Source organism: Hemiscyllium ocellatum, chromosome 3 (genome assembly GCF_020745735.1).
Source record: "Hemiscyllium ocellatum isolate sHemOce1 chromosome 3, sHemOce1.pat.X.cur, whole genome shotgun sequence".
NCBI lineage: Eukaryota > Metazoa > Chordata > Chondrichthyes > Orectolobiformes > Hemiscylliidae > Hemiscyllium > Hemiscyllium ocellatum.
This window is the reverse complement of record NC_083403.1, coordinates 34722556-34749702: the sequence shown is the minus strand read 5'-3', so window position 1 is coordinate 34749702 and position 27147 is coordinate 34722556. Positions and strand designations below refer to the sequence as shown.

General features: G+C 38.2%; 1 protein-coding gene across 1 annotated transcript in view; it reads right to left on the bottom strand.

The window, feature by feature from the left end:
* Positions 1-1196: 1196 nt before the first annotated feature.
* The window catches only part of hace1 (HECT domain and ankyrin repeat containing E3 ubiquitin protein ligase 1), a 95223-nt gene continuing 69272 nt past the window's right edge, over positions 1197-27147 (bottom strand). The window contains exons 15-24 of the mRNA XM_060856606.1: positions 26932-27043; positions 19599-19696; positions 18583-18670; positions 18298-18447; positions 17251-17447; positions 12889-13020; positions 6564-6662; positions 4867-4937; positions 3274-3387; positions 1197-2050 (exon numbers count right to left, since the gene is read on the bottom strand). Of these exons, the coding sequence (XP_060712589.1) occupies positions 1948-2050; positions 3274-3387; positions 4867-4937; positions 6564-6662; positions 12889-13020; positions 17251-17447; positions 18298-18447; positions 18583-18670; positions 19599-19696; positions 26932-27043 (1164 nt within the window). The 3' untranslated portion in view covers positions 1197-1947. The remainder of the gene's footprint in view (positions 2051-3273; positions 3388-4866; positions 4938-6563; positions 6663-12888; positions 13021-17250; positions 17448-18297; positions 18448-18582; positions 18671-19598; positions 19697-26931; positions 27044-27147) is intronic.

The following is a 27147-nucleotide window of genomic DNA, read 5'->3' as shown; positions in this document are numbered from 1 at the left end:
GCGGATGATACGAAAGTCGGTGGAGTTGTTGACAGTAAGGAAGGATGTAGCAGGTTACAGCGGGATATAGATAAGCTGCAGAGCTGGGCAGAAAGGTAGCAAATGGAGTTCAATGTAGCTAAGTGTGAAGTGATTCACTTTGGTAAGAGTAACAAGAAGATGAGGTACTGGGCTAATGGTTGGATACTTGGTAGTGTGGATGAACAGAGGGATCTTGGTGTCCATGTACACAGATCTCTGAAAGTTGCCACCCAGGTAAATAGTGCTGTGAAGAAGGCATATGGCGTACTGGCTTTTATTGGTGGAGGAATTGAGTTCCGGAATCCTGAGGTCATGTTGCCGTTGTACAAGACTCTGGTGCGGCTGCATCTGGAGTATTGTGTGCAGTTTTGGTCGCCATACTATAGGAAGGATGTGGAAGCACTAGAACGGGTGCAGAGGAGGCTTACCAGTATGTTGCCTGGCATGGTAGGAAGATCGTATGAAGAAAGGCTGAGGCACTTGGGGCTGTTCTCATTGGAGAAAAGGTTTAGGTGTGACTTGGTAGAGGTGTACAAGATGATTAGGGGTTTGGATAGGGTTGACCATGAGAACCTTTTTCCACATATGGAGTCAGCTATTACGAGGGGGCATAGCTTTAAATTAAGGGATGGTAGGTATAGGACAGTTGTTAGGGGTAGATTCTTTACTCAGCGAGTTGTGAGTTCATGGAATGCCCTGCCAGGAGCAGTGGTAGACTCTCCCTCTTTATGGGCATTTAAACAGGCATTGGGTAGGCACATGGAGGCTAGTGGGCTAGTGTAGGTTAGGTGGGCTGGATCGGCGCAACATCGAGGGCTAAAGGGCCTGTACTGCGCTGTATTTTTCTATGTTCTATCTGTTAACCTAAATGCTTAATCATAGCAGTGTTGAATTTCTCTTTCTAAACCTAACATTAATTATAATGACTGAAGTTATTAATCTAACAGAAAAAACATTTGGAAATCCGACCCTTTGCAAAATCTAATATGTCTAGTGTTTTTAATTACAAAAGATGGAGAAGCAATTGAGAGGGAGCCCCAGTGTAGGAGCAACTCAACAAGAGGCTTATGACTTGATACTAATATACTACAGACTATCACAGTAATATTATCCTACAGGAATTAAGTTAAAAAAAAATAATTTTGTAATAAGTTTAATAGTTTAAAAAAGACATGCACAACAGGAAGATACATAAGCAGCTGCATCATATTCTAGGAATACAAATATACAGGACTTCAAGCGATATATACAGTGCATAATTTTCACAATGTACAAATACTTAATATGAAATTTTAATCTCTAAATAGCTGATATTGCATTGTGGAAATTGTGCAAAATAATTTGGCTGTTAGGGTAGACCACACTGTACATTCTGTAATTTTGACTGACAATGCCCTCTATTTCAATGATGTTAAATTATGAAGTCTGAGTAATAAACTAAACTTTGTATCTTCACAAAAAATATAAAATGTCTGTTCCCTATCTTACAAAAAATAGAATGAGGTCCTGACTTTGGTGAACTTTCTCATTTTCCTTCCCTACCATTAACATATGAAGCTTGGCAAATAGAATTTGTATACCCCAACCAACGATTAAAGAGTATAGAGTGCACCAGCAGGCATGGCATTTTAAATTTCATAAATGCCAAATGTTTGGCAATGTGCAGAAAAATTCCTATAGTTCATCACAAATACGTGATTAGTTGTACCAAAACATAACATTTTTTAAAAATGTAAATCACTAAAGTACACACACAGGCATAATGCTTGACATGAATATTCAGTGTATGCCATGCATATACAGATTTGCTACTTGACAGAAATTTGCATATGAATCTAGACAGAGTACTTAAAAATCAGAAGCATTATTTAAAATAGTTAAGCGATGAAGGCCTCTTCAGAAGCCATTTTCAATTTTCCAACTTCTTTATGCCATTGTGTAACCATAGCTCCCACAGTGCAATGCAACAAGAATTCGATCCTTCAAGTTCTCTTTGCTGGGATATTCTGGCAATTTTAACATATTGATGCTGAAAGATATTTTTTTGAAGCAAGCATCATTATTGCAAGTCACAATACATTATTTTCGAACAATTAATCTAATAAAACAATATTTACAAAGTAAGCATGTAAATAATATGATGAATGCATGAAATAACCTGATATTCTATGTGCTCTTTGTTAGTGTTAGTCAAGCTATACCATAACAATGAAGGAAATCAAGTCATAAAATGAACCAATCTTCTGGTCATTATTTTATTGAAAAATTGCATACTGCACTCAAAATTTCTGGAATGCTCAAATGATGAAAGATGTTCCCTTAGAGGAATGCAAACATAGAAAATTATCCCTAAAACACTTGCTACAAAGAGCCAATATTTGATAATATATTGCTGCATTGTTTTGATTACAATTTGCATATGTTCCACATGCCCAAAGATCACAAGCTGATTTAAAAAGAATAAAACATTAATACACATAAGAAATTGGGTTCCATCTCTCCAAATGGTTCTTTTCTATTTATTGTTCCAAAAGTGCTTTTTGATTATCTCACATAAGTGGTAATCATGCAAAAAAGTTGTAAAGGGGTCTACAGTTCCCTGAAATAGCTCAAAGAAAGATCAGGACTCCAATTTAAACTTGTAGCATGATGAAAACTCTAAAACATTCTATCCAGAACTAAAAAAAAATCTCAAGACTTGTATTTTATGCCTTATGTGTTACCCTGATCTGAAGATATTTAATAACCTATATTCTACAAATATCATAAATATGAATAATTACTGCATTGAAATAGCTATTAGCTATTTTAGCCATGTGACAATCCACATGACCAATAAATACTCTTCGATTACTCAAAGTATGTACATGTTAAAAGGATACTAAAACTGAAAACAAAATACAAATACGGTTGAATGTTTCATTTCCTGATGGAACTTAGCTGAACTGTTAAGCAGATTTTACTGGAGACGTTCTACATGATTTCAGAATTTTGAACACTTCCAGTACAACATTCAGTACTTTGTGATATGGATCTACTTTATTTGTATTAATTCTGATGTCTGCATTTGTCTTCCTTCACAGTAATCTAAAGGCTGAAATCTCATGAAATTATCAGCTCCACCTACAGCAAACTGTACAAGGTACAAGATGGCATTCCATAACAGATGAATTTGAAGAAAATCTTTGCTTTGCCTCGTCTCAGTTTACATAAAGGCATACTATATTTTGTCTTGCATGTGAACTTACATACCAAGTACTGGATGTTGGTAAGAGGTTTGAAGTGTACGGTACAGCAGCTATCGTGAATTTCTGCAACCCACTGCCCCCCATGAGATATGCGAAACCACCATGAGGGACTCTCGAGCTTTGAAAATACAAACATAGAAATTCATCAATATTTTCAGTAAATAAATGCGCTAACGTTGTCATAACAGCAATGTTATATCTGTTATACTTCAGATTAATATAAAAATGTCACTTAAATTTAGAGTATCAGCTATCATTATTCTTATTACCAACGAACAGTGATGAGCCCTATTCTTTTAATTTCCAAATTTAGGCACAAAGTCAATAGTAACAGGTAGGACAACAGCTTTTCACTCCAAAAGAATTTTAAGACGACCAAAAAGGGACTTTGTGAAGGGCTACAGAGATCTGAAATGATAAAATAACCCTTTATCAGTCAAACATCATCTTTTCTAGTGAAAGCTTCATAATTAAATGAGCTTTTAATGCTGTTACTCATAATAAATTTGCTTCAACAAGATTTCATCCTCTTATTAGGTGGAAAAACCTTACAAAAGGATTGATTATCCCCGACTTTTGAATACTCTGCTGTGCATTTAAATTCATATGCCTAAAACACTTGGAATTCTTTCCCTAAATCTCTCCATTACTTCTTCCCTTATAGTACTCATTGAAACCATTCACTTTGTGCCAACTTCTGGTCTTCCATCTTACAATCTCAATGTGACTCTGCAGCAAATTTTGATTAATAATGCTCCTATGAAATACTTTGAGTTGTTTTACTACGTTCACAAGTGCCATACTAATATATGAAAACATTAAATTTATTCCAACTTTTGTGGTAGAAGTGAACATCCAGCACACTCATATTGCACAAATCTCCAGACAGAGTCATAGAAACGTACAGCATGGAAACAGACCCTTCTGTCCAACTTGTTCATACTAACCAGATATCCTAAATTAATCTAGTCCCACTTGCCAGCACTTGCCATATCCCTCTAAACCCTTTCTATTCATCTACCCATCCAGATGCCTTTTAAATGTTGTAATTGTACCAGCCTTTACCACTTCCTCTGGCAGCTCATTCCATACATGCACCACTCTGTGTGTGAAAAAGTTGCCCCTTAGGTCTCTTTTAAATCTTTCCCCTCTCATTCTTGTACACAACTGGAGAAATACCCTCACAATAAGAACTATATAAATAGAGCTACCAGAGGAAACGGAGAAGTTTACAGCAGGTAAGGAAACCATTCATCCCATCGGGTCTGTCAGTTCTTTATTAGAGCAGTCCAAAATTAATCCCACTGCCCTGTTCCTTCCACCTACATCTTGCTCTGTTCCAAATCTATCCATTTTATCCTGAAACAATGATGTCTGCTCCATGGTTCATGAAACAATTTCACCAACTGCATCAGAAATTAATTTGAAAATAAAACATCACATTAAAGTCTACATTGCAGCAGTTTTACTGATTCATCTGGAATAACTCCAATATGGTACTTTGCACCAATAATACAAATTAAATCATACCTGCAGATCTTCAAATACATTATAGCTTCAGATCAAATTTTTTTTTTTAAAACAGAGAACATCTTACCTGCCTGTAACAAATTGCAATAGTAAAACACATTCTTCTTGGGTAAGTGCTTCCACAACCTCCCAGAACCACTTTAAAAATAAAGACAAGATTAACAATGATTTCAAATGTAACTTGCATGCAGAATTTGTGACATATCTGATCATTCACATGCTCATTTTTATCAATACTATAACATACTTCCAGATTCAAATTTTCAAACCACCACTGAGACATTCAAACTGGTGTTCTCTGGAGAACCAGTCCAGTATTATAACTACTACATCACTATAATACCAAAGGCAAAATACCATGGATGTGGAAAATACAAACTAAAATGTTGTGAACAGATCGCATTCTGCTTTTTGCTAAAATCACACCTACCTTCCATCCAGAGCATTACTTTTGCATTTCCTTTTCAACTGTTAGAACTGTAACTTTTTCCAGATTTCATAAAAGACTGCAGGCCTGAAACGTTAACCTGTTTGTCTTAACAGATCCTGGACAGCAGCTACAGAGTACTTCCAGCATTTAGTGTTGACACGATAGTAGTGCACCACATGAGTATGATGTATAAATGAAAACAGCCTGTCTACAGAGTACAAAGTTGAGCACGGCCATTTGACAAATCGGGAGAAAGTGAGGACTGCAGATGCTGGAGATCAGAGTCAAAAAAGTGTGGCGCTGAGAGTACACAGCAGGTCAGGCAACATCCGAGGAGGAGAGTCGACGTTTTGGGCATGAGCTCTTAATCCGGTATGTCCTGATGAAGAGCTTATGCTTGAAACTCCAATTCTCCTGCTCCTCAGATGCTACCTGACCTGCTGTGCTTTTCTAGTGCCACACTTCTGACTCCGACATTTGACAGACCATCCAACTATGAAACCTACCATTGGTATCTTGACTACGGATTAAGAATGCTACTTTACTAAACAGTGACTATACTTCAAATGTACTTCATTACCTTGCAAAGTGCATTCAGATATTTGGTGATCAGAAGTGCTAAATTTTTAACTTCGATTCTTTTCTAAACTGTATTATAACTTAGAACATCGATTATTCAGACTATTCTTGAATAGAATTCAATCAAGGCTGCAATCGTATAATACAGTCAAATTACTCTATACCACTAGTGATTTATGCACAATTGTAAATACTAAATTATTTCACTATAATCTACAATAGATCAGAAATATCATTGTATGGTTAAGTTGCTTGTTGATGCATTTCTATGTCCAATCTTGTCTTTGATTCTTCTAAAACTATTAGTCATTTCTCAAGTGTGGTACAAAAAACTTCAGTTGAAGTCACAAATCAGTGTGGCAAAGTACAAATACGATTTGTCACCAAAGATTTGCAAGGTTTCCAGAATTTAAAATTTAGATTATCTTTTGATCAGTGAACTAGAGGAACCGCAATTATCTGAACAGCACGGGCGGGGAGCATGTTGTCAGATAATCGAATGCCGGATAATCAAGGTTCCAGTGTAATCTGTTGCACTTTATTGATTATTTGTTTACTATTGTTTATTCTTAACAGGACTTTTGTTGTGTTGTGTGCATTCTTTGTACAATTTATTTTTCCTGTGATTTCCATTAGGACTTGGTTCTGGCATGGATATGCCTAAATATCAAGGTAAGATGTCTAATAATTAAGGAATACATATCAAATAGATTCTATTTTAGGTTTTCCATTTTTCTAGCTGATACTAATGATACCTGTATCACCGGGTCATCTTTTTCATAGCCACTGGTGTATTCTGTATTCCGTTTCCAGTCAGCCACATCAATTTCTGGCATCCCAGAGAGGAGCAACTCCTATAGATAAGAGAACAACAGAGATGGATAAGAAATACTTTTAAAAGCATGCCAATTTTATTTCTTGTTGAAATTATTATTCTGGTTCTATTGTAGATTTATTTTTACTCATCTATCCTTTCTTCACACCTGGTTCAATCAACTCCCCAAAGCTATTGCTCTTATCTTTTCTGGTTTCTTTTGCCGCTCTCATAGCCTATTCTAATTTAAATCGAAGCCAATTTGTTTGACATTCTTTCTCGAGTCTGCAGTATCACTGATCTTCAGAAACCTGCATACAGTGTAGTTGGTTTTGATCAATTGCAATTGTCCTGAAAAGCTTTTAATTTTAGTTAATTGGGCTTCAATCGTCCATAGATTGGCACACTTAGGAAAACTGGTGTTTTCGACTTCAAAGTGGAAGGAATGTTTCTAACAGGCTGAATGTGCAGACCACAAAAGTTCAATAATCAAGCTACAAATTGCAAAATTAACCACTATTCAAAAGGCCCAACTACACTTACTTAGTTGCAAAATAAAGTTTATTTCAATTAGAGGCTAACGAGATTATTCGCATCTACTGTTTTCATTGTGCCTGTATTTGCTAATCTAGTGCTAAAGAGATGCAAACTGATGTTTTATTTCCCCCCAATTTATTGCATACAGGAACTACTGTGTTCAGAGGATAATTAAGAATCAAATCATATTGCTTTGTATATGAAGTCACATATGTGCCAGAATACAAAAACTGTTCCTTACTCCTTGCTAGTCAGTGGAAGGATGAATTTTTTTGCTTAATTCTCAGACATGACTTTGGTGTTTAGACCATTTAACTAGGAACAGAAAATAAACAAACTTCAAGCTTCAACATTCCATTCTAGAAAATGACCCAAGGGGTTTGAAAGGGGAACAAGCTGTATCTACAGAGGACTCAAACTCGCATCCATTCTCCAAAAGAACAGAACACAAATCAACATACCCCAATCCACAACAAACCCAAATCAGGAAAATAAAATAAATGGGCTATTTAAATGCTCAGATTGTTGTTTTCTCCCCATCATATTATGGTTTCCAATCCTACATCAAGTATTCAACGTTTGAAAACATTTTATTAAAATCCTTTCATTGTTTTAAAGGGAAATAAATTGTAAATAATTCAACCAAGGTCAGAGTTCAACGGAATTTGAGACTCTCATCTATTGAAATTTCTTGACCATGTCTCTGTATTGCTTAATGAATCCTCAAAAGCACATTTTACATAGGAAGCAGCTAACAATTTCATTAAAAGATCCAAGTAAAATAGATCAATGAGCTTGCTATTGGGCTGCAGAGATCAGAAAACATGGAACTTGAACTTAGCCTGCTTCAAATATACCACAATTAGCAAAAAAAAATTTGGTCTGTTGTTATGAGAAAATTGATAATGGGGAATAAGGGAGTGGCATAAAAACTAGAGGAAAGTATTAAAATAAATCGGAGAAATAATGAAGAATCGATGGGCTAGTGTGAATGAGGAACTGCATTAGTAATTAATTTTTAAAACTCATGGAGAAATTTAATGGGATTTAAAGTACATAAATCCCTTCGACCTGATACTCTGCATTTCAGACAATGTCCTTTTTATTCACTCGTGGGACATGGGAATCATTGGTTTGTCAGCATTTGTTGCCAATCCCTAGATGCCATTGAGAAGGTGATGGTGAGCTGCCTTCTCGAACTGTACTCCAAGTGCTGCACCCCACAATGTTGTTAATGATTTTGATCCAGTGACAAGAGAGGAATAGTGACATCTAAGTCAGGATAGCGAGTAGCTTGGCGAGGTATGTACAGGCGGTGTTCCCATGTATCTACTGCCCTTGTCCTTCCAGATGGTAGAGGTCATGGCTTTGGAATATGCTTTGAGGATTCTGTGGAATTTCTACAATGCATCTTGGAGATCTTACTGCTACTGAATTTCAGTGGAGGAGGGAGTGGATGATTATAGACGTGGTGCCAATCAACCTGGTGTCAAGTCTCGTAAGTGTTGCTGGGAACTGCACTCACCCGGGCATGTGAGGCATCAGGTGGTGAGTTGCTTGCTGCTGTATTCCTGGCCTCTGACCTGACTTTCTAGCCACCATATTTATGGCAACATCATTGAATGTCAAGAAATCATGGTTAGACTGGTTCTCATTAAGGAGGGGCATCATCTGGTATTTGTGTGGTATGAATGTTACATTTCGCTTTGTAGCTCAAGAAAGAATTAGTTGTAGAAATAGAGGATGCGGGATGCATTTTCTGAACTTTGGAATGGTTCTTGCAGTTTGGAAGGTGGAAAATACAACACTATGAAGTGAGGACGGACTGAGAAAATAGGGAACTGCAGACCATAACTATTACATTAACAGTCATAGGGAAAAAGACATTTATAAAACGTGATAATTGACAAATTTAGAAAATAATGGTAGGATTGGGCAAAATTAACATGGATTTATGAATGGGAAGTCTTGCCTGACAATCTTATTCGAGGATGTAACTGGCAGAATGTATAGGAGTATTATTAGCATGGATTGCGATCTGATTAATGAACAAAAGGTACAGCAGGAATAATTGGGTAATTTTCAGGTTGGCCAGCTTAACTAGTGGTGTACCACAGGGATGAGTGCTTTGGGGAGATGATGAACTAAGTGGCAGAGGGAGTTGAGAGGATCCAAGGAGGCTTAAAAACTAAGTTAATAGGCAAACATTGGCAGATGGATTACAGTATGGAGAAATGTGGGATTATCCACTTCAATAGGAAAAATGAAATACAACATATGGACGTAAGTGGAGAGAGAGTGGGAAGTGTTGAATTTCAAAGAACTGGATCCCTTGAGGGGTCATAAGTTATTGCAAGTTGACATGCAGGTACAGTGAGCAATTAAGGTGACAATGGGACATTTGCCTTTCTCACAAGAGGGTTTGACAAAAGCAGCAAAAATGTCTCATTGCAATTACAGAAAACCTTGTTGAGACCACAAATGGAGCACTGTGGCCAGTTTTGGTATGTCTTTACTCAACAACAGAAACACTTACCAGAGAGGGAATGCAACAAGGAAGTATTACGCTATAAGGAAGGATGAAATAGACTTTACCTTTATTCCCCAAGAGCTGATCTTATTTAAATATACAAAATTCTTCTAGGGATTAACAAGGTATATGTAGTTAAAAACCACAACACCAGGTAATAGTCCAACAGGTTTATTTGTAAGCACTTGCTTTCGAGGCACTGCCTCTTCGCGGGTGGTTGTGGGACATGACCATACGAGACAGAATTTACAACAAAAGGGTTACAGTGTCACAGAGTTGTAACGATATATTAAACAACTTCAGTTAAAAATCACGCACCAGGTTATAGTTCTTTAAAAGTAAAGTCTGTACCAATATTGAGTCAATTCTATTTCTAACATAGGGCTTACAGAATCTTATATGGATTAATGCAGTTTTTGAGCAAAATAAAATGTAATTCTGCACACACAAATTCACCCCATAACCTTATGTGTATGCAGAGACAGGGGAGACAGAGTGGGTGGGAGTGCATATGGAAATGTGCATGTATGTGTGTAAGTAAGTTTGATCAAGTATGTGAATGTGTGATGGGTATAAGCTTGTGAGAGGGTGAGTCCGTGTGTGTGTGCAGATGAGAGCGCCCTTGTGTATGATACACAGTCTGTGTGAGCGTGCGAGTAAGTGCATGCATGAGCATGTGCGCGGGCACATATTTTTTAGCATATATCTCATTCTTGGACACATGCATCTCCATCAAGAATGGGCACCTCAGCACCACACTCTACCGCAAACCCACGAATAACCACACAATGCTGCGTGATTCTCCAGCTTCCAACCAAAACATATTAAAACAAGAGGAGGAATGTGTATGGACACTGAAGGTGCTCAAGAATGCCCTCATAAGAGCAGGATACGATACTCAACTTGTCAACCGCCAGTTTCGACGTGCCACAGCGAGAAACCGCAACGATCTCCTCAGGAGACATGGGCTGTAACTAATAGGTACCCTTCATTGTCCGGTACTTCCCAGGAGCTGAAAAACTACACCATGTTCTTTGCAGCCTGTAACACACTATCGATGTAGAGGAGCACCTTGCCAAAATCTTCCCTACGCCTCCACTTCTTGCCTTCAAAACAACCACCAAACCTCAAAATAGATCATTGCACACAGATAACAGCCCAGCCTTCAGGACAACATTGGCCACAACACCATATAACCCCGTCATAGCAGCCACTGCAAGACGTGTCAGAGTGTCAACACTGATACCACCATGACACGTGGAGACACCTTCCACCATATACACGGCAGTACTCAATGTTTTTTGGCCAACATTGTCTGCAGGCAGGAATGCCCTGAGGCTTGGTACATTGGCAAGACTGAACAGACATCGCCCAACGATCACTGGACAACTGGACAGGACTGCTCCCTCCCTGTTGGGGAACATTTCAGCAGTCTGGACATTTGGCCTCGGATCTCCAGGTGAGCATGCTCCAAGGCAAATTTTGGGACAAGTAACAACACAAAGTGGCCAAGGAGAGACTGATAGCCAAGTTGAATATCCATAATCAAGGCTTCAACCGGGACCTCGGGTTCATGTCACACTACAGGTGATTCCACTGCAACACACACACACACACACACACACACACACACACACACACACACACACACACACACACACACACACACACACACACACACACACGTCTCTCCTGCATGTGCAGAATTACATTCTATTTTGTTCAAAAACTGCATAAATCTATGTAAGATTCTATAAGCCTCACTTTAGAATTAGAATTGACTCAACATCGGTACAGATTTTACCTTTACACATTTCATGCATTGTCTGAACGGAGATGACACCTATTATTAGATGAACTGACACCATCTTGAGAATGTAATTCTGGGATTTACATATTAAAGAGTCTAAATCACTATTTCCCATTCTAAAAGATGAAAGACCATTTAAATTTGTTTAAGAACTATAACCTGGTGTTGTGTGATTTTTAACTAAAGTTGTTTAATGTATCATTACAACTCCATAACACTAACCCTTTTGCTATAAACTCTGTCATTTGGCCATGTTCCACAACCACCTGACGAAGAGGCAGCGCCATGAAAGGTAGTGCTTCCAATTAAACCTGTTGGACTATTAGCTGGTGTTGTGAGATTTTTAAACTTTGTCCACCCCAGTCCAGCACCGGCACCTCCAAATCAAGGAAGATGTAGGAAGACTCATGGGGGTGATGTAGATCAAAAGATCTGAGGTAATTCAGAATAAGGAAAGACAATCTCAAGATAAGGAGTAGGCCATTTAGAACTGTGAGAAGGAGGTATTCCTTTCCTTTGGGGTGGTGAAACTTTGGAATATTCTTTCCCAGAGCACTGTGGAAGCTCAGTTTTTGAGTATGTTCAAGATTGAGACTGATAGATTTTTGCATGTGGTTGTGTCGTGGATATATCAAGGAAAACAGGGATAATGTTCAAGTTGAAGAGCAGCAATTATTTCATTAAATTGTGGAACATGTTTAGAAAGCTGACTGGTCCTATTTCTTACTTTGTTATGTAAACCAACTTGTTGATTTTATTGCAGCCAACGGGTACTGATACTGCAAATATGAAGGAAATCCTGCCCCTCATGGTGCAGCATAAACAAGTACAGCCTATTATAAAATCTACAGTTTTTAAACACAACCATTAGTTGCGTGGTCACCTGTACTGATACCAACCTTTTGCTTCAAATTTGTTCAATTAACTGAAATTGAATTTTTCAACTGCCCACAGTGAATTTCAACTCACATTAGGTTCATTAGCCCAGGTCTCTGATTGTTAGCCCAGTATTTTAACTGTTGTGCTACTTTACTCTCCAATATCATTGTGTTTATTTGTTTGGTTTCTTCAGAGAGCAATTACAGGGACACTATGTGTTGGCTTTCCACATGGGCTGAAACAACTTAACATTGATCACCCTAAACAATTAACTTGACCAAAATACAGATCAGTTAAAAATCTGTGCAAATTCAGTAACATCATGCTTTCTAACCTAATTATGAAATACATTTTCAATTCTAACAAAAATATGGAAATTCTGCATGTTATATTGAGCAACCACCTCAGAACGATGATCATTCCTCATTTCTATCATGTTCTATCCTACACTCATTGCACATTTTAAATCAGCACCAACATTCAGTGTGCTGTATATACTAGAGTTCTTACCAGCTCATATTCGTCAAAAAGCTGAATGAGAGAGGGTGGAATAAACAGATGGAAACCTTGCAGAAATGCATTTATCTGGGGTTGAATAGCACGAGTCATACGTAATTCAGTGACAAGTTGCACATATTCATCCTGAAAAGAAAGTTTGCCATTTAATCTTCAAACATTCACAATTTTACCAAAACATTTAACTGAATGAAATAATAGATGCAAACATTGCTACTAATTTACTTAACACATAATATGAAGTTCTTGCAATTTATTTTAAAAACTTCTGGAAAGGGAGGGAAACAATTCACCAAAAACTTTATTTCAAAAGCACTTTTAAAATGGCACCTAATGAAATTCTGAATTACTCAATTTCACATAATAATGTCTATTGAAACATTAGCATCAGAGCCTCAAAGCTTTGGAAACTTAGCATTCACACATTAGTTAGCTGCCGCTTCATTCTATTACAATTAGCAGGAGGAAGCAAATAAATGCACTCCAGCTGATTTTGCGGACAATGCTGAAATAGGTAGAACGGCAGTTTGTAAAAAAAAAGTTACATATAGTTTACAGAGCGATATTGATAGATTAAATAAATGGACAAAATGTTAGGAAATGGAGTACAACATGGAAAAATGCATAGTTTTTCATTTTGGAAAGGATTTAAAAAAAGGTGTATTATTAAATAGAGAAAAACTGCAGAAAGTTGTATACAAAGGGACTTGGGGTACTTATGCACAAACACAAAGCTAGCACACAGACAGCAGACAATTATAAAGACTAATGGAATTGTGGCTCTTATTTCAAGGAGTTGGAATATAAGAGTAGGGAAGTCTTACTGCAATTGCACACAAGGTGCTGGTGAGACCACATCTGGAATGCTGTGAGCAGTTTTGGTCCCTTTATTTAAGGAGGATATTGCTTCATTTGAAGCCGTTCAGAAAAAGTTCACTAGGATAACACCTGTATGGAGGGAATGCCTTATGAACAAAGGCTAAATAAGATGGGACTCTACCCATTAAAGTTTAGAAGAATAAGAGCTGATCTAATTGAAAGGATTCTTCAGGGCTTGACAGGGTAAATGCTGACAGTAAGTTTCCCCTCATGGGAGGCCAGAGGACCAGAGGGCATGATCTCAGAATAAAGGGGTGCCCAATTTAAGACTAACGTGAGGAGGAATTCTTTTTGAGGGTCAAGTATCTTTGGAATTCCTTGCCACAGAGAGCTGTGGGGTAAAGTCCTTCGTATATTTAAGGCTGAGATGGATAGATTCTTGAAAAGTAGGGAAATCAAGGGCAGGAAGGTGGATATGACAAATATCAGAACAGGCTAGAAGGGCCAAATAGTCTACTCCTGTTCCTATTTCTTAGGTTACCTGCCATTTTATTTCTGGATAAATCCTACACCAGAGCAGAAAGACTCAATGGTAGCAGTGAATTAAAAGGGCAGCCAATAAAATAGCCCAGAACCGGTGAAGTACAGGAATTATTAAATTATGGACCAAGATATGTGCAGGGATGTTGGACAAAGGACAGGATCTGGTGAGAGGGAGAAGAAGGCTATCATTCAATCGAGGATCATCAATACATCCGTGAAAATTCCCTTTGCTCAATAGCACTTCTAACTGTAGAAGCATTTAAAAAGGAACAAATTTAAAGTTTTACTAGAAACAGCAAACACATGAAATCTTCCTAAAAGCACATCTAATTCTGAGATATAAATGACAATAGGAATTCTTAACAGTTTGGCAAAATACCTGTGTATACATGTAGTCCTCACTTTAATGATTAAAGCACAATTGATTTCGTTGCGCTCCAGCAATTGAACAACTTGAGATTTCTGGATTTTTAACTGCTCCACCAACAGCAGCAATGCTTTTGGTTGCCAAAGCCCTGAACTTCTCTGCATGGATCCCTTTGTCCTGTCGTTTTACTAAAGATGCTCCTTGAAACACACTTTTCACTAAGCTTTGGTCTTTTTTTAAAAAAAGTTCCTTCACAGCATGTGGGCATTGCTGGCTAGATCAGCATTTATTGTCCATCCCTAGTAGGCTGGAGAATAGTTAACAACCAACCACATTGCTATGGTCTGGAGTCACATTTAGGCTAGAGCAGGTGAGGACAGCAGATTTCTTTCCCAAACCCCCACCCTGCCAATTCCTCATACATCACTGTTGGGGTATTCAGCTTCCAGTTCAAACTGAGCTGGCGAAAGTGCAAAAGCAATTTACAAAAATGGTTCCAGGAATTACAAACTTCACTTATGAGGATAGATTGAATATATTAGGACTAATCTTGAAAAGAAAAAGATTTTAATTATAAAATCATGAAAGGTTTGGCAAGAGTAGATAGGGGAAGCTGTTCCCACTCATAAAAGGAATATGAACAAGAGGGCAAAGAGTTAAGGTGATGTGCAAAAGCAGCAAATGGCCAAACGGGGTCCTTCTGGGCCATAACAATTCAGGGATCCGGTCATTGTGAACATATTGGTGGGTGTTCTCAATGCGAATAAGGGAGTAATCTCAAGGACTGTCTGGTGGTCACTGCTATTGATATCGTCATGGACAATTGGATAGATTTGCAGTGAGGACAATTGGCAAGTAGGCTTTTCCCCACTGGATACTGCGTCATGTCACAGGCACAGCTTAGCAACTCTACTTTAGGCCTCAGTCTGCTCGATCATTTTGGTGCCACTATGCCATTCTTGGTTTAGACATTCAAGTCCCTCAAGAAGGGGGAGGTTCGTAAACTACAGAACAGCTTACATTTGATTAATCATAAAACTAATAGGTCACATATGTAACTTGTGGCAAGTCACTGCATTTCAGAATGTCTAGTTGTGGTCTGTGAAAACAATTTGATAAGTCCTTTCCAAGTCGATCAACTTTCCACAAATATCCTGAGCTCTCACAACCTGCAGATTCTCAAAAATTTCTCCTCGTTCAGAAGGTACCTTATACAATGAGCATGCTATGATAACAATGAAGTCTTCTAACAAAGATTTGGAAACAAGTAAACCAATAAATGGCAGATCTGTACAACATATGGAAGAGTAGAGACAGATTGCATTTCATGCCTCCAACATGCCATTCAACAAGTTTATTCTTCATTTGGATGAAGCAGAAGGAAGGCAAGTTGTGCTCATGGCCATAGGGTGGTGGGGTTAGGAGAGAAGAAAACTTTTAGAAATCCTGACACTTCATTAGCTGTTCTGCACCTATCAGTTACCTAAAATATAGCATGTAGAATATATGGCTTTTCTGAATTTAATATTAGTTCCTTACGCAGTGTAAAGCTCCATTTATACACAAAAGAAACCTAGTAAAGGTTGTCACATATCTAATTCTGAAATCAATGCTTCAGAAGTGACCCTACATTATATCAATATCAACATGTTGCGTTTGGAATCAGCCGAAGAGATTGCAGTTTTGTACAGACAATAATTCTTCTTTCCTCAGTTTTTACTTTTGTGATCCCAACTAATGGCACTACTCAACAAGTCAGAATTCAGAGTAAATCTTAGCTTGATTGATTTTTTTTTTGTTTCGTTAGTTCATATGGTATTTAGTCACCTAGAGACGTCACACAAATTTCCAGATTTACTTAAACAGAACAAAAGTCAATTACACAAAATAAATTTTAAAACAAACAAGCTGGTCTTTAGAATTTTACACAAAATGTATTATGATGCATTTATATTTTCCAATTAAAGGCCATTTAGTCAAGATCACAAAATAGTTAGTGCCTTTTTTTGAAAACATTGTCTTTTGAATATTAATAATATTTAACTAAATTAGATCCAATCTAAAGCACAGATAGACAGCAATGTATCAGAAGGACAAAGTATTTGATTAAGAAAGGACATTCAGTATTCTTTGGTGTTGTCTCAATTCCTGTACCAAAATGCACTTGGCTAATGTTAATCATTACTGTTAGTGATTAATGTTAATTATAACTAATTGTAATGCATACTTTTGCTAAAATCCAGATATATTAAGAATCATGTTGAAAATGGCATAGTATTTAACACATTTTTAGATCTACTAACTGTGAAACTGATATATGCTTCTGGTGCTGTATGACAGATAGTGTTAAACCTAATTGTTAATGCGCTATCAGGCAGACAATATTGCCATCCTTTTTAAAAACATCACCTTTAATTGAAACTGAATATGAAGGCACTGACTAAGGTCAGCTGCAGTGCACAACGAGATTTCTAAAACAGTGTATGGTGCCCAATGGAAAGGCTTGCTCAGTTGGAATTCTAATTCCACTTTTGAACAAAGTGTCATTGGACCTCAGTGCCAAACCTCTCATATGAAAAGGGGCTGTTTAAATAATATAGCAGGGAAAAGATTAAAGATTAACTTACCTTATTTTCCTGGGTGACAAGTATACTTATTCCCCCAGGTTTCAAAGGCACCTCTTCCATTGCACCAAATACATCAGTCTCGACAGAAAAAGTAAGTTCTAGGCCAAGATCGCTAATATCATTGTCCAGAATCCACTGAAGATTTTTAGCATACTCAGGATCAATGGAGGCCACATCCTGATAGTTTACAGGGATACCTGAAAAACATGTGTGGACATCAGAAAAACGTGTAGCACAGGTGCTGCAAGGATTTAATGCAAGTATTTTAAAGGCTAAACAACAAATATATTAAAATATATAACAAAAAGCAATAAATATATTAAAACATATAATAAAACCAAATCACTATACACAAAAGCTAGAATAGCACAGCTGCAGCCACTATTGGGACTAAGTTAACTGAAGATTTCTGTTTTTTTCCCCCAATAATACTAGATTTAGAGAAATAGATGCTTCTTTGTTTTCATCTTGCCTTGCTAGCTATTCTTGTAAACACGCCTAGTTTCATTTCCATAGTCTTTATCCTTTTACCTTTTCAAATGCAAAGAAAAGGAAACAAAGTGGGAACGGAGAGTGGGGGTGGGGAAGTGTAGGGAAACAATGAGGGACAAAGGAAGAGAAAGATTACAATCTTAAATTGGACACAGTCGCAGGATAGGAATTTGATCATTTAGAATTTAAATGAGGAGAAACTAAGGAGTTTGTGAATTTTTGGATTTGTCCATCAAAGGGTTGTAGAACAAGGGATATAGGGACTAGGGAGTAAGCGCTGGGAGCCATAGATTCACCTCCTGATCCTATTTTATATTTAGTCAAAACATATTTTATTTCTCTATTCTGATTTCAAAAGGACATAATTTTCCTGTATTCCCTTATATCACATTTTCCTTCCACCTCCCAGCATCCTTCCAGACCAAAGTCTTAAAAATGAACCATCTGTAGCACAGTTAATGTACAGCTTTCTCCCACTTCAAATGTTACTATAGGAAGCCAAAGAAAAATTGCACAAATCAAAATCTAAAAATGTGTGACTTAAACAATTCTTACCAAGGATATGTTTGTAGAATGAACGTGTGAAGTAGATGTTAACCAACTGTCGGTGGTAAAGTGCCAAACCTAGAATCTGCCCTGCAAACCGAAAATAATTTAGGTGGTCTGGATTCACAGAAGAATTACTGTTAGGCTGGAAGGTAGTTCCTGTAAGAACAGACAAAACTCAGTTTGCACTGCAAGATAAGTCAACAACTTTAATTAAAAGTAAGATGGAAAAGAATTTTAAGATTGACTCTGTACACAAAACCATTTCCTGGCAAACCCACAGGGGTCACTTACCATCAGCTGATTGAGTGAAAAGCGCATAGTCTGGATTAATTATCTCACTGGAAAGGATGTCAAACCATTCACGAACCACACCTTGACCCTGAATATAGAGAAAGGAACACAAGACTGAATACAATACTAATCAATTTAAAGGTATACAGATACTAAGGTTTAGCTGCCCATTCATCTATCTCTCCCATCTTTGTGTCAAATGTATTTTACAACCAAATTTATTGCAAAGCTCTCTCAATATCATTTAGAGCTGGTCACTTGGTGTGAATGACAAGAGTCTCCCAGTTATTTTGTATCTTCATTTGTGTACTCTCTCCTCCATTTCACTGACCACGAGGGAATCTACACATCTAAGGCACCAGGAATCCATACTGCACTTCTTCATACCATGTTGTGAGAACTAGAAATAAACAGCTACACGGATAGCAAATGTTACCACAAATCTTAAGTGGATTCATTGGAACAAAAGTAAAACAATATTTTTATAGGACTGCTGTGACAGCAGTCAGAAGAAACTAATAAGCATTGTACAGATACATTTCAAACAATTTCATCTGATTTCAAATTTATTTTCACTACTGTTTAGCTCCCATTCTTAGCCACCACATACTGAGCATTCATTTTATACTTCCATTTGACTTTTCGATATGGTTGACTAAGAAAATCTCCTTGCAGGATTCAAGTGGAATGCAATATAACAACACAAAACAACAATTTGCTCAACAAAAATGGTTTCGTTCACTGATAATGTTGAAGAGAGTTAGCAAAATGGACCTGAAAAAAAAAACACAACTTGGTATGTCTGGTATTACAAAACAAAATTGTCATTCAAGGGTGTCTCAAAGGTCTTTATACCTTCAGGGAATAACCTTTGAATTTTACAGTACTCCTAAATAATTGCAGTATTGTTTTAAATATTTTTATATTGCTACCGGCATGATTTGAATCAGTCATGCGTTAATATCTTCAGAACAATTATTTATCAAGTTTATTTAAAATTATCTACAGTAACATACCATGCCTTCTTCACCATGAAAACGTACAGCAACACCTTGTTTCAATTTTTCATAGCTTGCTTTTGACACAACTTCACAGCTGCTCTGGAAAATTGAATCTGCAAACACAAAGTCTGTGTGTTATTAAGGTTATTCGTCAACACACAAAATATAATTCACACAAAGCATAACAAGGTGAGTTTTCATTGCTCTCATACTCTTCTCACCCTTTTCTTCATGTACAAGCCCGATCTTATAAAAAGTAATGCAAAATGTCATTGCATTTAGCCCTCTCACTCACTCAGTCAATTCAGACAAGCAGCAAGAGTTCTCCAGTTTCCACTAAATAATTCAAAGGAAGAAAGTCAGCTTATGACAATGCAGCAAACTCTCCACTGCTGGTCTAATCATTATTTATGTACGAACTTCTGGCAAATGCATTTTTGCTCTGAAATAGGTAAATTCAGGCACCTGATGTCAGAAATTCCCTACTCCTCAAAATTGTACAATTGGTCCTTGCCATCTGACACACCATTCAAACCCAATGAAATGTATGCAGCACTTTTACTTAACTAATGCAGAATAAACTCACCAAAACTAAATTTGTTCATTGAATTGAATCATTTATTATCACATATATTCAATATAAAATACAGTGAAAACTTTATACTGTCACGTTTCATAGGCGCCATTCACATTAACTTAGAATAAAACAAAGATAACCTGAAGAGAGTCCAACTTTTCCTTCTTTGCTGTTACAATCTTACTCCAGGCTTCCTAGCCCATGCCACCACAAGTGGCTGACTCTAGGCTTCACAGGCCAGCCAACTGTCGTCATGCTGCTTCTGAAGACACACTGCCACTCCAGAGTCCATTAAAGTACAAATATTTCTTAATAGCATGGTTAAGTCTTTATTTTTGCCAAACAATCCCTCTAGTATTGAAAATTCATCTTAACTATAGTTCAGGTTTTAATTTTTGCTTGAAACTTTTAAGAAAAAAAAAGTATCTTGTCTGTCTTTTTTTTGCTAGTTTGATTCTCTGTATCTGATTGGACACCAAATTCAATATTTTAACTAGCATTTGTTACTTCCAAGTCTTCTATTCAGCAGCAATTTTCAATCAAACTATTTGCCTTATTCACACAAGTCGCTACCCTCTACAAAAGTGCTGTGAATTTTAGATGGATTGAGGGAGCAAGTTTCAAAGTGTACAGAAGAGAAGGCCTGGTCTTTCTATTGATGATGGTAGATTTTGTTTTCTTGGATCCGAATGTGGATAAGTAAAACAAAGGGAATAATATTACAGTTAAATGATGACGATGTATTTGGCAATTTGAGACTAAACCAGACTATTCACAACCTGATCTCATATTTGGCTGTTATGAGCTTCTAAACACATATTTAGATCAGACTGTCCATTTCCATCTTCATAATATTGGTGGAGTCTGCCCAACCGCAATTCATTGACCACTGAAGTTTCCATTCAAGCTTTTGTCCCCTCTCGACTCAACTATTTCAACACTCTTCTGGTGGATCTCCCATTCTACCCTCAATAAATTTGAGATCAACCAAAATTCTGCTGTCATTGACCTTTCTCACTCCAAGCCTGTTCTCAATCAAATGCATTTGCTAATGTACATCAACTTTGGATCAAGCAATGTTTTAATTGTAAATTTTTTATCCTGGTTTTCAAAATTTATCTATGGCTGCACCCATGCCCACATCTAATCTACTTCAACACTACAATCCTGCAAAATGTACTGTACTCACCAATTTACAGCCTCAAGCCTCTCTGATCTTAATCGCTCCACCACAAAGAGATCGAGTTTTCAGTTGCCAATGCCCAAACTCCAAATCCCTCTCTGTCTCTTTCCTCCTTTAAGAGGTTCCTTAAAAACCTCTGACAAAGCTTTTGACCATTATTTCCTTATGTAGCCCAGTTTATTCATGAGATATTTGTGAAGTACCCAAGGAAGTTTTATTCCACTCAGTCCCTGCTTAACATCAACTCATCTGATATTGTTAATAATGTTGAAGCGAATAAGTGTCAATTACATCCATTTAATATAGTGAATTTCTCTTTAGTATTATACATCACAGACAGTTCTGTGGCCTGCAATTACGTATTATCTTTTCCTCAGTGATCCCATTCCCACTCTCCTAGTTGAGTCTCTCATCACCCCGGTTCAGATTCTAAGGCACCCAGAGTCCATTACAATAATTGGGGGTGTTAGTTGCACCTTCAGCACTGCCCTAGCACTGGCTCTGACCTGCCAACCTTACCATAGACAAAGGGCCCAGATCCGTTCTTGAGCTGCTCTTCACCTGGCCCTGTCAACATTCTGAAGTAGAGTCCTGGGCTCCATCTAGTGGCAGACATTTTTGGTGCCGGTAGTGTTATCCAGCTGATGTGTGCACTGCCACTGAATGCAGCCTGGTCAGTCTCTGCACTGTAGTCAAGTAACTTTTAGTGTGTTCTGCTTGATATTGTATTTCTTAGATAATGTGAGAGTTATTTAATTGAGCAAGTTATTTCAACTGAGGGATGCACAGTGCTGCCTGTGAATTGTACAGAATTCTTACTTGTATACTCAATTGAATTCAATTCAGATAAGTGAGAGGTGATGCATTTTGGGAAGGACAAACGGGGCAAGGAAATACAATGAAGGGTAGGATCCTGGGAAGCACCGAGAGTCAGAGGGTCCTGGATGCTCATGTCCACTGGTCACTCGAGGTATTAGGGCAAGTGGATAAAGTAGTTAAGGTGGCATACAGAATACTTGCCTTTATTTGTCAAGGCACAGAATTTAAGAGCAGGAAGGTCTTTTCTACACAGAAAAAGGTCTTCGGCCAGTTATAGAGTCCTAGAGTGATAGAGATGTACAGCATGGAAACAGACCCTTCGGTCCAACCTGTCCATGCCGACCAGATATCCCAACCCAATTTACTCCCACCTGCCAGCACCCGGCCCATATCCCTCCAAACCTTTCCTATTCATATACCCACCCAAATGCCTCTTAAATGTTGAATTGTACCAGCCTCCACCACATCCTCTGGTAGCTCATTCCATACACGTACCACCCTCTGTGTGAAAAGGTTGCCCCTTAGGTCTCTTTTGTATCTCTTCCCTCTCACCCTAAACCTATGCCCTCTAGTTCTGGACTCCTCAATCCCAGGAAAAAGGCATTGTCTATTTACCCTATCCATGCCCCTCAAAAATTTTGTAAACCTCTATAAGGTCACCCCTCAGCCTCCGACACCCCAGCCTGTTCAGCCTCTCCCTATAGATCAAATCCCCCAACCCTGGCAACATCGTCGTAAATCTTTTCTGAACCCTTTCAAGTTTCACAACATCTTTCCGATAGGAAGGAGAGCAGAATTGCATGCAATATTCCAATAGTGACCTAACCAATGTCCTGTACAGCCACAGCATGACCTCTCAACTCCTGTACGCAATACTCTGACCAATAAAGGAAAGCATACCAAAAGCCTTCTTCACTATCCTATCTACCTGCGATTCCACTTTCAAGGAGCTATGAAACTGCACTCCAAGGTCTCTGATCAATTACACCTCACACACCTTAATGGTAAGGTCCTACAAGTCCTGTTAAGATTTACTTTCACAAAATGCAGCACCTCAGGTTTATCTAAATTAAACTCCATCTGCCACTTCTCAGCCCATTGGCCCATCTGGTCCAGATCCTGCTGTAATCTGAGGTAACCCTCTTTGCTGTCCACTACACCTCCAATTTTGGTGTCATCTGCAAACTCACTAACTGTACCTCTTACGCCCGCATCCAAATCATTTATGTAAATTACAAAAAGTAGAAGACCTAGCACCAATCCTGGTGGCACTCCATTAGTCACAGGCCTCCAGCCCGAAAAACAACCCTCCACCACCACTGTGTGTTCTATCTTTGAGCCAGTTCTGTATCCAAATGGCTACTTCTCCCTGTATTCCATGAGATCTAACCTTACTAATCAGTCTCACATGGGGAACTTTGTCGAACGCCTTACTGAAGTCCGTATAGATCACATCTACTGCTCTCCCCTCAACAATCTTCTTTGTTACTTCTTCAAAAATCTCAATCAAGTTTGAGAGACATGATTTCCCACGCATAAAGCCATGTTGACTATCCAGAATCAGTCCTTGCCTTTCCAAATACATGTACATCCTGTCCCTCAGGATTCCCTCCAACAACTTGCCCACCACTGAGGTCAGGCTGACCGGTCTATAGTTCCCTGGCTTGTCTTTACTGCCCTTCTTAAACAGTGGCACCACGTTTGCCAACCGCCAGACATCCAGCACCTCACCTGAGACTATTGATGATACAAATATCTCAGCAAGAGGCCCAGCAATCACTTCTCTAGCTTCCCACAGAGTTTGCGGGTACATCTGATCAGGTCCTGGGGATTTATCCTCCTTTAACCGTTTCAAGACATCCAACACTTCCTCCTCTGTAATCTGGACATTTTGCAAGATGTCATCATCTATATCTTCCATATCCTTTTCCACAGTAAATACTGATGCAAAATATTCATTTAGTATCTCCCCCATTTTCTGTGGCTCCACACAAAGGACGCCTTGCTGATCTTTGCAGGGCCCTATTCTCTCCCTAGTTACCCTTTTGTCCTTAATATATTTGTAAAAACGCTTTGGATTCTCCTTAATTCTATTTGCCAAAGCTATCTCATGTCCCCTTTTTGCCCTCCTGATTTCCCTCTTAAGTATACTCCTACTTCCTTTATACTCTAAGGATTCACTCGATCTATCCTGTCTATACCTAACATATGCTTCCTTCTTTTTCTTAACCAAACTCTCAATTTCTTTAGTCATCCAGCATTCCCTATACCTACCAGCCTTCCCTTTCACCCTGACAGGAATATACTTTCTCTGGATTCTCGTTATCTCATTTCTGAAAGCTTCCCATTCAACCCCCCACTTACTAGTTTAAATCCTCCCATCTAGTTCTAGCAAATTTCCCTGCCAGTATATTAGTCCTCTTCCAATTTAGATGCAATCTGTCCTTCTTGTACAGATCACTTCTATCCCAAAAGAGATTCCAATGATCCAAAAATGTGAGTCCTTCTCCCATACACCAGCTCCTCAACCATGCATTCATTTGCTCTATCCTCCTATTCCCGCCCTCAATAGCTCGTAGCACTGGGAGTAATCCAGATATTACGACCCTTGAGGAGCTCCTTTTTAAATTTCTGCCTAAGTCTCTGTAATCTCCCTTCAGAGTCTCAACCTCTGCCCTTCCTATATAGTTGGTTCCAATGTGGATAATGACCTCCTGCTGGCCCCTCTCTCCCATGAGAGCATTCTGCACCCTCAGACATCCTTGATCCTGGCACCAGGGAAACAACACACCATTCTGCTTTTTCTCTGCTGGCCACAGAAACATCTGTCTGTACCTCTTACTACAGAATCCCCTAACACAATTGATCTCTTGGAAGCCGACATAGGCCTCATTGCATTAGAGCTAGTCTCCATATCAGAAACTTGGATGTTTGTGCTTCGTTCCCCTGAGAATCCATCACCCCCTACATTTTCCAAAACAACATATATGTTTGAAAAGGGTATATCCACAAAAGACCCCTGCCCTAGGTGCCTACCTCTCTTACCCTTCCTAGAGTTAACCCATCTCTGAGACTTCTCCCCCTTCCTATAACTGCCATCCATCACGTACTGTTGCTGTTGCAAATTCCTCAACGCTTCTATCTGTCTCTCCAACCGATCCACTCGATCTGATAAGATTCACATCCAACAGCATTTAATGGCAGATATAATCTGCAGTAACCCTTAAACTCTCTCTAAACTCCCACATCTGACAAGAGGTACATATCACTGCAAAGGCCATTTTTGCTCCTTTACAATCTATAGATCCAGAAAATAACATCGTCTTATTCCTCTACAAAACACTGCACCAGGTTAAATTAATAGCTACGGCTTATATTTTAATCTTATTCAAGAGACCTATCTCCAAAAACATATAATCAAGAAAGAACCCACTGTACTAACTAATACAGCCTCTCTCGGACAGACTTAAAACAAACAATTAACTTATTTGATTCTGTGTTGTGAACTTCACCCAAACTGGTTCCTCCAAGATTAGTTGTGAAATTCACTGTTTGTTAATTTTCCCAGATACATTCCGATATCCAGCAACACATGAATTCAAAAACAGCAAAGGCACTAACTGTGCAGGTTCTCTCTCTCTCTCCTGCACTGACCTCACCATGTGCTTCCTTTGTCTGTTCTTCTCCCTTTCAAAACTGCTGTTGTTTGACTTTTTTTTAAACCACAAAGTTCCAAAACAATGCAACAGCAGATAAAACAGTAATTGCTGCTCCTGGAATTCGAGGAAAATTACCCCCACCTCCTAAAATACCCTCCCCCTCCCCCAAAAAAAACAGCTCCTACAACCAGAAATTTTTCCCATCCTATATCTTGGATTACCCAGAATCCTTGTAGATCTCTATAACTCAATGACTATGACATTTGATTCTCCAGGTGTAAAATTTTGAAGAGACTCAATTCTGGCTTTGACATCTATTCCTACTTACTGAATGCAAATCCCTGGAGCCAAGTAACTGTCCCCTTGTTTGGCTGAGTTATAGATAATTAGTCCCCTACATGTACTATCGAGGAAACATTCCTTGGTCACACGAAGTTGGTGTCTCTCCATTTATACATAAGCCCCAGCACGAGAAGTTTGTTTTGCAGGGGCTCTGGCTTACCCTGAACCTGCTTACTAAGGACCTTTTCATAATACTACAGCTGGACACCTGTTTTGATAACCCACATTTCCTTTGAAGGCAGCAGTGAGCTCCTTCCATGCAACAGGTTCTCCTAAGGGAGTATCTGCATACAAAAGTGTTCAATTTCACAAAACCTGCCAAGAAACGGTATCCCAGCCTTGCTTTGGTGGTTAGCCTAATCTAATGGACAATTTGATAATTCCAATCTTTACAATGGAAACAATAAAACAATTTGTCATACTTTAACTGGGCATAAAGTCAAAAAAAATGGAGAAGGAACAATTATATAATTTCTTTGAAGATCCAAGGTCTTCTTGCTGTTAACCATTTTGTAATTATATTTGAAAAAAGCATCCTATCATCATGTTGAAGGGTCATTTGCAATAGTTTTATTTGCAATCATTATATTTCTAAAAGGTTCAAATCCAATGTTAATTTGACAAGATTTCTAAAATAAAGATAGATGATTTTTTCTTTTGTTCTCGCACACTTCATTCAGAAAAGAGGGAAGACATGAAACATTGCTGCTACAAGATAAAATTTTCAAATGGACTACTTTTGTACAGTTAACATAATTCAAACTATACCTCGATGAACCAGTAGGATATCATTTTCATGAACTGGCCTGTGCACCATATCAGAGTCAGGATGATTAGCATGAAGGTGTTCATAGAACCACTCACATCTATCCTTGAAGGGCTAAAAAGTGAGAAAAGAACCCAATTGATATTTTTTCTTATAAAGTACAAAAAAAATTAATAAAAATATAGGCTATTGAATTGAAGATGAAGACATTTAGAAAG